At 46.4% G+C, this 13,150-nt stretch overlaps 1 protein-coding gene across 3 annotated transcripts in view; it reads left to right on the top strand.

Moving 5' to 3' along the window:
• The window catches only part of KALRN (kalirin RhoGEF kinase), a 256,773-nt gene that overhangs the window by 62,980 nt on the left and 180,643 nt on the right, over window positions 1-13,150 (top strand). For all 3 annotated transcript variants that reach the window (XM_073551939.1, XM_073551935.1, XM_073551934.1), the window contains exons 16-21: window positions 1,246-1,368; window positions 1,835-2,017; window positions 2,877-2,995; window positions 6,404-6,470; window positions 8,027-8,136; window positions 10,399-10,468. In XM_073551939.1, coding sequence (XP_073408040.1) covers window positions 1,246-1,368; window positions 1,835-2,017; window positions 2,877-2,995; window positions 6,404-6,470; window positions 8,027-8,136; window positions 10,399-10,468 — 672 coding nt within the window. The remainder of the gene's footprint in view (window positions 1-1,245; window positions 1,369-1,834; window positions 2,018-2,876; window positions 2,996-6,403; window positions 6,471-8,026; window positions 8,137-10,398; window positions 10,469-13,150) is intronic.

The raw sequence follows: 13,150 nt of genomic DNA, 5'->3' as shown, positions 1-13,150 counted from the left end.
GGCAAAGTTAGTTTACTGAGTAGTTGATGTGGTAGGCTTGTTTGAAGAGATGGGTTTTCAAAGCGCGCTTGAATAGGTTGGGGCTAGGTATCAGTCTGATCGTCTGGGGAAGTGCATTCCGGAGAGCTGGAGAAGCACAGAGAAGTCTTGGATACGGAGGTGCGAGGTTCGGATTACTGGGGATGTTAGTCTTAGGTCATTTGTAGAACGGAGGGCACGTGTAGGGCGATAGAGATGAGGGAGGAGATATAAGGCGGTGCAGAACAGTGGAGAGCTTTGTGGGTGAGAGAGAGGAGTTTATACTGGACCCTGTAGCGAATAGGTAGCCAGTGTAATGACTGGCACAAGATGGAGGCATCGGTGAAGCGGCTGGACAGAAATATGACCCTGGCTGCCGCATTCAAGATGGATTGGACAGGAGAAAGTTTGGTAAGAGGGAGACCGATCAGAAGAGAGTTGCAGTAGTCCAGACGAGAATGAAAAAGAGCGACAGTAAGAGTCTTAGCAGTTTCAAAGGTGAGAAAAGGTCGGATTCTGGAGATGTTTTTAAGATGCAGGTGACAAGAGCGAGCCAGTGATAGGATATAGGGAGTAAAGGAAAGTTGGGTGTCGAATATGACCCCAAGACAGCGGGCATGCTGCTTGGGAGTTATGGTTGAACCCTCCAGGGTTATTTCGATGTTGGTAGAGTGAGGTTAGTAGAGGGGAGAAACACAAGAAGTTCAGTTTTGGAGAGATTTAGTTTCAGATAGAGGAAGGACATGATGTTAGAGACAGTAGACAGACAATCCTTGGTATTCATTCTAATAAAAATAATGTAGCTTTATTTTATGGAGATATAGATATATGAAATACTGGCTGTGACCAGCAGATGTCAGACAAATAATGATTAATTATTTTATTTTTTTTATTAATTTTGTACCAATGAGTTTTACAATTTCCCTTCTGGGGGGTTGATCCCTGGAGGGGTTTGTGCTTAGCATTTTTATGCAGAATGCAGGATCCTCAGAGAACGTTGTGTTCACCGAAGCTGCCAGTAGGGGGAGCTCTGTCACACTGATGTTTACTACTCATATTCATCTCAGTATTGATTCTATGTGCAGGGAGCTCCCCCTTGTGGTGACTGAAGGCAGGACAAGTATCTTACTGATACACCGAACCATTGGGCATTATTGTATCCCTACTCCGTCACCGCAAACATGTCAGTCATTTCCTCTTATTTCCTCTCATTTTCTGCTCTTTCAGGCTTTAGACTGGATTCAGGAGAATGGAGAACATTTTCTGTCCACCCACACAAGAACTGGAGACAGTCTGGAGGACACTCAGGGTCTGCTGAAGGAATATGAGGACTTCCGCATCCCAGCTAAGGTGAGGGCCCCTCTGATGGCCTGGGTGTTGGAGGGTCTGTAAAATTGTATATAGCGGTATCCAGGTGTATGTGTAGACAGTTGTCGGGGTCACAGGTGACGGCTCGGCAGCGCTCTCCAATATTTATTGTCCTGGCTCCTGGTGGACACACCATCATGTCCAGGTTTTGTGGCTGAGCCCTGGGTTACGAACCTCCACTCTCAGGGGGCCATAGACCCTCATAGTTTCCTGTGCTTGTTTCTGTGTCGCTCCCTAGTGTTCAGTATCGGTATTTCTTAATGTCACTGCAGCAGTGATCTCATGTAAGTGCCGTGACCTCGCCTGACGTCTAAGCATCTCCGGCGGTCGGTCCCACAACCGATCTGCATCTCATGGTTTTGTTATGAATTCTGGTATAGATGGACACCAAGATCAGCGATTTGAATCGCTGCCATTAATATTTGCCTCCTCTTCTCTCTACTGGCAGCAAACAAAGGAGAAGGTGCGGCTCCTGATCCAACTGGCAGACAGCTTTGTAGAGAAAGGCCACGTCCACGCCACCGAGCTGAAGAAATGGGTGACCACTGTGAACAAGCATTACCGCGAGTTCTCCCTGCGGATGGGGAAATACCAATGCTCCCTGCAGAGGGCGCTGGGCATCAGCACTGAGGTACCCACACACACACCGCCCCACAAGAAGCGGCGCCCACAGCCGCTGAGCAGAGCTCTGCTCTCCTCTAACCTGCAGCACCACCAGTCTGATTGTCTTTGGTCGTAGCGGGTCTGGACTGCAGAAACCGGTCCTGTGAATAGGCGCTGTACTGTGCGTGTGACCGAGTGCAGTAAAGGAGACGGTCATTATCAGCAGAGCGGACAGCTTCTTGGAGCCCATATCTTTACTCTAGGAGCCACGTAGTGGCTGCACTCATCATATTAGCTTTATTGGGGCAAGTCGCAGACTTTCCAGTTTGAAGGGACCTGTCCAGGTGAGGTAGTGAGATGTATCTGTTGGTCGATCATGTCACTCCGAGCTGTAATCCGTCAGTGCGACGTGTCGTAGGATCCTACACCCGGTCTCAGATCAGAGCATACATGTATACAGCATGTGGGTGGCGTGTATCCAGGAACCCACCACATATGGCTCCTGTTACACATCTTCCTGTAAATCCCCTGCTCCGCTTCTCTCTAATAGAAAGACTTTCCTCCTGTTATATGGGCTTCATGATTGTATCATGTGATGGCCGATTATATGTGCGCTGCTCATAAATGAGTGTTCACGTCACATCCCGTCATCTCATCAATGATCCAGGGGTCCAGTGTGTGGTCCGGACGCTCCTTCCTGGGGACCATGAGGTCATATTGGATCTTATATGATGAGATCTAAGGTGACGATTTATTATAATACATGTGATTACAGGAAAGGTACAATAAACAACCAGGGAGTCGAGCGGCCGGTGCTCGGGGAGTCAATGATTGTTGCTAATCTTTGGCCGGCGCCATCAGTCTCATCTCCACATTTTTGTCTTCAGGATAATAAAGATCTGGAACTTGACATCATTCCTGCCATTCTGACTGATCCAGAGGTGAAGCTCCGAGACGCCGGCCACGAGGTCAATGAGGAGAAGAGGAAATCCGCCAGGAAAAAAGAGTAAGAACCAACCGCGGGCACCACCACGAGCCCTGCGCCAGGGTCTGCCATAATGTTTTCTATACTGGAGTGCCCAGTTACTTTATTAGCACCTGTCCTCAGACTCCATGTCTATTCATACACCAGGCGCAATTTCATTAAGGTCTCTAATAATGACCCGCCTCACCAGTATAATACCAGCTTCCAGTAAATAACACCAGCGTCCAGTAAATAACACTGGTATATAACACCAGCATCCAGTATATAACACCAGTGTATAGCACCAGCATCCAGTATATAGCACTAGTATATAACACCAGCGTCCAGTATATAACACCAGTGTATAGCACCAGGATGCAGTATATAACACCAGTGTATAGCACCAGCGTCCAGTATATAAAACCAGTATATAACACCAGTATCAAGTATATAAAACCAGTATATAACACCAGTGTATAGCACCAGCATCCAGTATATAACACCAGTGTATAACACCAGCATCCAGTATATAACACCAGTGTACAACACCAGCATCCAGTATATAACACCAGTGTACAACACCAGCATCCAGTATATAACACCAGTGTACAACACCAGCATCCAGTATATAGCACCAGTGTATAACACCAGCGTCCAGTATATAACACCAGTGTACAACACCAGCATCCAAAATATAGCACCAGTGTATAACAGCAGCATCCAGTATATAACACCAGTGTATAACACCAGCATCCAGTATATAGCACTAGTATATAACACCAGCATCCAGTATATAGCACCAGTGTACAACACCAGCATCCAGTATATAACAACAGTGTACAACACCAGCATCCAGTATATAGCACCAGTGTATAACACCAGCATCCAGTATATAACACCAGTGTATAACACCAGCATCCAAAATATAGCACCAGTGTATAACAGCAGCATCCAGTATATAACACCAGTGTATAACACCAGCATCCAGTATATAGCACTAGTATATAACACCAGCATCCAGTATATAGCACCAGTGTACAACACCAGCATCCAGTATATAACAACAGTGTACAACACCAGCATCCAAAATATAGCACCAGTGTATAACAGCAGCATCCAGTATATAACACCAGTGTATAACACCAGCGTCCTGTATATAACACAAATATACTGGATGCTTGTGTTATATACTTGTGTTATATACTGGACGCTGGTGTTATATACTTGTGTTATACACTGGATTCTGGTGTTATATACTGGATGCTTGTGTTACAGTCATGGCCAAAAGTATTGATACCCCTGCAATTCTGTCAGATTCTGGGCAGCACGGTGGCTCAGTGGTTAGCAAGGCTGCAGCGCTGGGGTCCTGGGTTCGAATCCCACCAAGGACAACATCTGCAAGGAGTTTGTATGTTCTCCCCGTGTTTGCGTGGGTTTCCTCCGGGTACTCCGGTTTCCTCCCACACTCCAAAGACATACTGATAGGGAATTTAGATTGTGAGCCCCATCGGGGACCGTGATGATAATGTGTGTAAACTGTAAAGCGCTGCGGAATATGTTAGCGCTATATAAAAATAAAGATTATTATTATTATTATAATACTCAGTTTCTTCCTGAAAATGATTGCAAACACAAATTCTTTGGTATTATTATCTTCATTTAATTTGTCTTAAATGAAAAAACACAAAAAGAATTGTCCTAAAGCCAAATTGGATATAATTCCACACCAAACTTAAAAAAGAGGGTGGACAAAAGTATTGGCACTGTTCGAAAAATCATGTGATGCTTCTCTAATTTGTGTAATTAACAGCACCTGTAACTTACCTGTGACACCTAACAGGTGTTGGCAATAACTAAATCACACTTGCAGCCAGCTGACATGGATTAAAGTTGACTCAACCTCTGTCCTGTGTCCTTGTGTGTACCACATTGAGCATGGAGAAAAGAAAGAAGACCAAAGAACTGTCTGAGGACTTGAGAAACCAAATTGTGAGGAAGCATGAGCAATCTCAAGGCTACAAGTCCATCTCCAAAGACCTGAATGTTCCTGTGTCTACCGTGCGCAGTGTCATCAAGAAGTGTAAAGCCCATGGCACTGTGGCTAACCTCCCTAGATGTGGCCGGAAAAGAAAAATTGACAAGAGATTTCAACGCAAGATTGTGCGGATGTTGGATAAAGAACCTCGACTAACATCCAAACAAGTTCAAGCTGCCCTGCAGTCCGAGGGTACAACAGTGTCAACCCGTACTATCCATCGGTGTCTGAATGAAAAGGGACTGTATGGTAGGATACCCAGGAAGACCCCACTTCTTACCCCGAGACATAAAAAAGTCAGGCTGGAGTTTGCCAAAACTTACCTGGAAAAGCCTAAAACATTTTGGAAGAATGTTCTCTGGTCAGATGAGACAAAAGTAGAGCTTTTAGGGCAAAAGCATCAACATAGAGTTTACAGGAGAAAAAAAGAGGCCTTCAAAGAAAAGAACACGGTCCCTACAGTCAAACATGGTGGAGGTTCCCTGATGTTTTGGGGTTGCTTTACTGCCTCTGGCACTGGACTGCTTGACCGTGTGCATGGCATTATGAAGTCAGAAGACTACCAACAAATTTTGCAGCATAATTTAGAGCCCAGTGTGAGAAAGCTGGGTCTACCTCAGAGGTCATGGGTCTTCCAGCAGGACAATAACCCAAAACACACTTCAAAAAGCACTAGAAAATGGTTTGAGAGGAAGCACTGGAGACTTCTAAGGTGGCCAGCAATGAGTCCAGACCTGAGTCCCATAGAACACCTGTGGGGAGATCTAAAAATGGCAGTTTGGAGAAGGCACCCTTCAAATATCAGGGACCTGGAGCAGTTTGCCAAAGAAGAATGGTCTAAAATTCCAGCAGAGCATTGTAAGAAACTCATTGATGGTTACCGGAAGCGGTTGGTCGCAGTTATTTTGGCTAAAGGTTGTGCAATCAAGTATTAGGCAGAGGGTGCCAATACTTTTGTCCAGGCCATTTTTGGAGTTTTGTGTGAAATGATCAATGTTTTGCTTTTTGCTTCATTCTCTCTTGTGTTTTTTCATTTAAGACAAATTAAATGAAGATAATAATACCAAAGAATTTGTGTTTGCAATCATTTTCAGGAAGAAACTGAATATTATCTGACAGAATTGCAGGGGTGTCAATACTTTTGGCCATGACTGTATATACAACACCAGAATCCAGTGTATAACACCAGTGTCCAGTATAGAAAAGCACAGTGGCGCAACAAACATCACACCGGGTTGAGAAATTCCTAGAAGAAGGAACACCAGTATATAACACCAGCACCCAGCATATTTCACCAGTGTAAAACATTAGTATATAACTCTGTCATCCAATATAATGCCAGTATAAATCCAGTATGGAACCAGTGTGCACTATAACACCTGTATATGATTTTGGTAACAATTCTTTCTTTTTAGGTTTATTATGGCTGAGCTTCTCCAGACAGAAAAAGCCTATGTCCGAGATCTGCACGAGTGCATGGAGGTCTGTCTATTTATCATCTAGCTATTACTAGAGATGGGCGAACCTGAACTGTAACATTTGGTGTCTGTACCGAACACCTACTGTTCATGGAGCATGGACTTCACCAGGAAGTCCGTATTACAGTTCGGGTTTAGCCCCCCTGAACACCGAGTGTTTGTTGCTCTGTCATGTTCATGACAGGGCGGCAAATACCGCTTCTGATCGGTGGTAAAATCATTACCATTGGTCAGACAGCCTCGTTTTCCACGCTGTCAAAAGACAACGTGAGCCTCCAGCTGTGATTGGAGGAATAAAGTTTACCTTAAACTATTAAAAACGCATGCCATATTTTTTAATTATTTAAAGAAAAAAATTTTTTTTAAAAAACTGTGTGGGGTTCCTCCCATTTTTGACAACCAGCCTTGCTAAAGCAGACAGCTGGGGACTGGTATTCTCTGGCTGGTAAGGTGCCATAGATATTGGCTCCCCCACCCCCTCCATGCTAAAAATAGCAGTCCGGATGCACCCAGGAGAGACGCATTTATTAGATGCCCCAATTCTGGCGGTTTGCCCGGCTCTTACCACTTGTCCTGTAGTCAGGTCACATCAAGCCCACGGCTTAGTAATGGAGAGACGTCTATAAGACTATAGGATTAGATTACTAATCCTATAGTTATATGGTAAGTAAAGACACAGCCAGAATAAAGTCCTTTATTAGAAATAAAACAAAACACACCTTTACTTTTTTATTTAAAAATAATAAACACAGTTGTACTCTCCGAACGCCTAATTCCACTGAATCCCTCGTCTCCTGTAATAAAATAAAAATAAAAAAACAATAATATCCCTCCCCTCTCGGTCGTTCTGTCCCAAGCCGTAATCCATGTCTGGGGATTACTAATTTTCAACCTTGACTGTGCCAAGATGCAACTGTCCAGTCTGAGAACCACTGGTGAGTGAGCTGCTGTGAGCGCAGCCTCCGTGCTCAGTGACCGGTGGTGACGTCATCAAGGTTACTGCCTCTCACTGAGGCTCCGTTCCCAGCCGGGCTGAACTGCGGTGACCTTTGTGAGATGCTGCCCCCAGCTGTGAGTTTTGCTTGGGTGGTTACACACACCGTATTTTTTTTTAATTTATTTACAGCGCTGGAGCCGGTTGATGAAAAATCCCATCAGCTGCTTCTGATCTCACGGTTATTAGCGGCAGCAGTCATTGGCCGATGGGAGTAGTAGTCCCATCTGCTGACACCAGTGACCAGAGGTAAACTTTATACTTCCGATCATAGCTGCGCGCTCACTCTGTCTTTTGACAGCTGGGAATCGGATCCCTCTGACCGGAGGTGATGATTTTAGCGCCGTTAAGAAGCGATGTTTGCCGCCCTATCACACACGTGAGAGCGTGGCAAACACTGGATGTTCGGGCCCTCTATTCAAGTGAATGGAGTCCGGGTGCTGTTCTGGTACCCAAACTTTTTGTAACTGTTCTGCCGAACTTTCCGGTCCCGAACATGTAGGTGTCCGCCCATCTCTTTCTATTATCTGTGTATCTATCTATTTCACCTGTCCCCTCTCTTATAGACGTACCTGTGGGAGATGACCAGTGGCGTGGAGGAAATCCCCCCCGGAATTGTTAATAAGGAACACATTATTTTTGGGAATATTCAGGAAATTTACGATTTTCACAACAAGTGAGTCCTCGACGACCGTCGCCATCATTTGATGACTCACAATGTCACCATCCATAACCTAAACCCCAGTGTTGTGGGAGATCGGGAGACGCTGATTTCCCTCTCAGCCACCCAGCTCCGGTTGGGGACATTCCTGATAGATTGGTATAATGTTTATCTGTTTACATTGTTTGCTACAAGATAAAATTGTGTGTATGTGTGTGTATATATATAATATATACATATACATACATACCAAAAAAACTGATTAGCACCTCCTAGTATGAACACGTGCAAGCTGCGAAAACTGCACAATATAGACTAAAAAGAACACAGCAGCACATGTGCATGAATCTAGTCCATGTGAAAAAACAGAGAAACATTAAAATCATTCAATTTAGCAAAATTTGCCAGAAAATTTTTTACAAAATTTTTTTTACTTGCAGTAATAGATGAAAAAAAAATGAAGATTCTTTCTGCACAAATTGGCCAATTCATGTATGCCCATCAACCATGGCAAGGTGCCTCTGTGGCTTATTTAAGTAATGCTGGCTGCCTCCAGTCTAATCTTGCACCCCTCCCATTTGGCCTTGCAGGTGCCGCAATCAGCTCTACCAGCCCAAAAATTGTTGGTTTAGCCAAGTAGTGACATGTTTGTCCAAAATTGTAGGCTGGTGGCCTGTAGTGTAGAGCAGGAACCCATCAGAGGGAGGTCACCTTGCCGTGGTTTATGGGCATACATGAATTGGCCAATTTGTGCGCTAAGAACCTTCATTTTTTTCATCTGTTACTGTAAGTTAAAAAATTTTTGTAAACATTTTTTGGGAAAATTTTGCTAAATTGAATGATTGTCTTTCTGTGTTGTTTTCACATGACCTAGATTCATGCACATGTGCTGCTGTGTTCTTTTTTTTTTGTGTGTGTGTGTATATATATATATATATATATATATATATATATATATATATATATATATATATATATATTATGCACACAGGCATGGCTTAAGTGTCTGCACCGTTTGTGTGAATTGGAACAACAGACAGAAAGTCAGACAAAAAGAAGGAAAATTGGACATAATGTTAAACAAAACCACAAAAATGGTCCAAACACAAGATTGTTGGCATCTTTCCAGAATTGTTGGTAAACAACTTTGTTTCCAGCATGTGATGCTCGTTCACACTCACCTGTGGCAAGTAACAGGTGTGGGCAATATGAAAATCACACCTGAACCCAGATAAAAAGGGGAGTCCTTCTCAATGATAGGGACAAACTCTAAGTGCACCAATCACCTGGAGAGTAACAGAAATCTGCTGTGCAGGTGGTACTTCACACCATACAGCTTGTCTAAGATCTACCGCAGCTCCCCAGATGTGAGCTGGAGGTGTAGAGACGCCAACGCAGATATGTTACTGTACATGTCTGGTGGGGGTGCCATAAAGTGGAGCAGCTCTGGGACGCAATCTCCCATTTAGTGTCTCAAATTAGTGACATCCCAACGAAGATTGGGAGAGAGCTCCAGGCTCCGCTTCTAAGCTCCATACAGCAGAGGAACCAGGTCCCCGATCTCTAGCAAAGCAGCTGATACAATGCTGGCATCAGAGAGCTCCACACTCATCGGCTGGGCTTCAGTGACAAAATCTATCGCCAACAGTCAGCTGATGCGTCATGTGACTATTTAAAGGGTGGTGGGAGTGGTCACCACCCACATCAGCTGACCTGCAGCACAGCAGCTGCCTGCAAGGAAACTGACATTGACCCTTGCTGGCCCAAAAGTAAAAACCACGTTGAAATTAAAGCAGAACCAGAGCTGTCATGACTCCAAAAATGAGTTGTGACATCTAGTTGCGATTGTTTTGGTTTTTTTAAGCCATACAACATCAGCCGGACAAATTGCTGCTGGATCCGTTTCAAACAGATTTTATATAGAGGAAAAAAAAAAAGTGATCCAGCTTGAGACGGGGGCGGCTGCAATTTACAAAGCTTTATTGGACAACTTAAAAATATGTTGATTCTTTAAAAATTTCTTATAGCAAACACCAAGCACACCAGTGAGGAGGATCAACGCGTTTCAACTAAAAAATAGTCTTAGTCATGATATCCACTACTAATGGTGGAGGTGACGGGCAGTCACCAGATACTGATGACGGAGGTGACTGGCGGTTAGCAGACACGGGATTTACAGTGGTCCTTTCTTCAGTCACTATGTATTCTGTTAATTGATTATATGTATCCGCTCGGGGACGGTAATGTTCTGACCCATAATCCTTTGTTTCTCCTCAGCATCTTTTTAAAGGAATTGGAGAAATACGAACAACTTCCAGAGGACGTCGGTCATTGCTTCGTCACATGGGTGATTAAAATGTCACTAATCATTAAGGGCACAGATCGGAAGGGTCCATGTTGGTATAAAGGATTAATGATGATTGTACATAGGATCTGTATCGGGTCAGTAATGATAATGTGATATAAGGGCAGTATATCAGACGCTTGTAGGATCGGTGAGGGCAGTATATTTGGGCTCACATAGGATCGGTGAGGGCAGTATAGCGGACCCGCATAGGATCGGTGAGGGCAGTATAACGGACTCGCGTAGAATCGGTGAGGGCAGTATAGTGCACTCGCATAGGATCGGTGAGGGCAGTATAGTGGACCCCCGTTAGATCAATGAGGGCAGTGTAGCGGACTCGCGCAGGATCGGTGAGGGCAGTATAGCGGACTCGCGGAGGATCGGTGAGGGCAGTATAGCTGACCCGCGTAGGATCGGTGAGGGCAGTATAGCTGACCCGCATAGAATTGGTGAGGGCAGTATAGCTGACCCACGTAGGATCGGTGAGGGCAGTATATCCGACCAGCGTAGGATCGGTGAAGGCAGTATAGCGGACCCGCGTAGGATCGGTGAGGGCAGTATATCGGACTTGCGTAGGATTGGTGAGGGCACTATAGCAGACTTGCATAGGATCGGTGAGGGCAGTATAGCTGACCCACGTAGGATCGGTGAGGGCAGTATAGCTGACCCGCGTAGGATTGGTGAGGGCAGTATAGCTGACCCGCGTAGGATCGGTGAGGGCAGTATATCAGACTTGCGTAGGATAGGTGAGGGCAGTATAGCAGACTTGCATAGGATCGGTGAGGGCAGTATAGCGGACTCGCGTAGGATTGGTGAGGGCACTATAGCAGACTTGCATAGGATCGGTGAGGGCAGTATAGCTGACCCACGTAGGATCGGTGAGGGCAGTATAGCTGACCCGCGTAGGATCGGTGAGGGCAGTATAGCTGACCCGCGTAGGATCGGTGAGGGCAGTATAGCGGACTTGCGTAGGATTGGTGAGGGCGCTATAGCAGACTTGCGTAGGATCGGTGAGGGCAGTATAGCTGACCCACGTAGGATCGGTGAGGGCAGTATAGCTGACCCGCATAGGATCGGTGAGGGCAGTATAGCGGACTCGCGTAGGATTGGTGAGGGCAGTATAGCGGACTTGCAGAGGATTGGTGAGGGCAGTATATCCGACCAGCGTAGGATCGGTGAAGGCAGTATAGCGGACCCGCGTAGGATCGGTGAGGGCAGTATAGCAGACTTGCATAGGATCGGTGAGGGCAGTATAGCGGACTCGCGTAGGATTGGTGAGGGCACTATAGCAGACTTGCATAGGATCGGTGAGGGCAGTATAGCTGACCCACATAGGATCGGTGAGGGCAGTGTAGCAGACTTGCATAGGATCGGTGAGGGCAGTATAGCAGACTTGCATAGGATCGGTGAGGGCAGTATAGCGGACTCGCGTAGGATTGGTGAGGGCACTATAGCAGACTTGCATAGGATCGGTGAGGGCAGTATAGCTGACCCACGTAGGATCGGTGAGGGCAGTATAGCTGACCCGCGTAGGATCGGTGAGGGCAGTATAGCGGACTTGCGTAGGATTGGTGAGGGCACTATAGCAGACTTGCGTAGGATCAGTGAGGGCAGTATAGCTGACCCACGTAGGATTGGTGAGGGCAGTATAGCTGACCCGCATAGGATTGGTGAGGGCAGTATAGCGGACTCGCGTAGGATTGGTGAGGGCAGTATAGCGGACTTGCAGAGGATTGGTGAGGGCAGTATATCCGACCAGCGTAGGATCGGTGAAGGCAGTATAGCGGACCCGCGTAGGATCGGTGAGGGCAGTATAGCAGACTTGCATAGGATCGGTGAGGGCAGTATAGCGGACTCGCGTAGGATTGGTGAGGGCACTATAGCAGACTTGCATAGGATCGGTGAGGGCAGTATAGCTGACCCACATAGGATCGGTGAGGGCAGTGTAGCAGACTTGCATAGGATCGGTGAGGGCAGTATAGCAGACTTGCATAGGATCGGTGAGGGCAGTATAGCGGACTCGCGTAGGATTGGTGAGGGCACTATAGCAGACTTGCATAGGATCGGTGAGGGCAGTATAGCTGACCCACGTAGGATCGGTGAGGGCAGTATAGCTGACCCGCGTAGGATCGGTGAGGGCAGTATAGCTGACCCGCGTAGGATTGGTGAGGGCAGTATAGCGGACTTGCGTAGGATTTGTGAGGGCACTATAGCAGACTTGCATAGGATCGGTGAGGGCAGTATAGCTGACCCGCATAGGATCGGTGAGGGCAGTATAGCGGACTCGCGTAGGATCGGTGAGGGCAGTATAGCGGACTTGCAGAGGATTGGTGAGGGCAGTATATCCGACCTATCGTAGGATCGGTGAAGGCAGTATAGCGGACCCGCGTAGGATCGGTGAGGGCAGTATATCGGACTTGCGTAGGATAGGTGAGGGCAGTATAGCAGACTTGCATAGGATCGGTGAGGGCAGTATAGCGGACCCACGTAGGATCGGTGAGGGCAGTATAGCTGACCCACGTAGGATCGGTGAGGGCAGTATAGCTGACCCGCGTAGGATCGGTGAGGGCAGTATAGCGGACTTGCGTAGGATTGGTGAGGGCACTATAGCAGACTTGCATAGGATCGGTGAGGGCAGTATAGCGGACTCGCGTAGGATCGGTGAGGGCAGTATAGCAGACTTGC

Source organism: Dendrobates tinctorius, unplaced genomic scaffold (genome assembly GCF_039654945.1).
Source record: "Dendrobates tinctorius isolate UK_male_01 unplaced genomic scaffold, ASM3965494v1 ptg000182l, whole genome shotgun sequence".
NCBI lineage: Eukaryota > Metazoa > Chordata > Amphibia > Anura > Dendrobatidae > Dendrobates > Dendrobates tinctorius.
The sequence above is the reverse complement of the archived record's forward strand: the minus strand, read 5'-3'. Positions and strand labels throughout refer to the sequence as shown.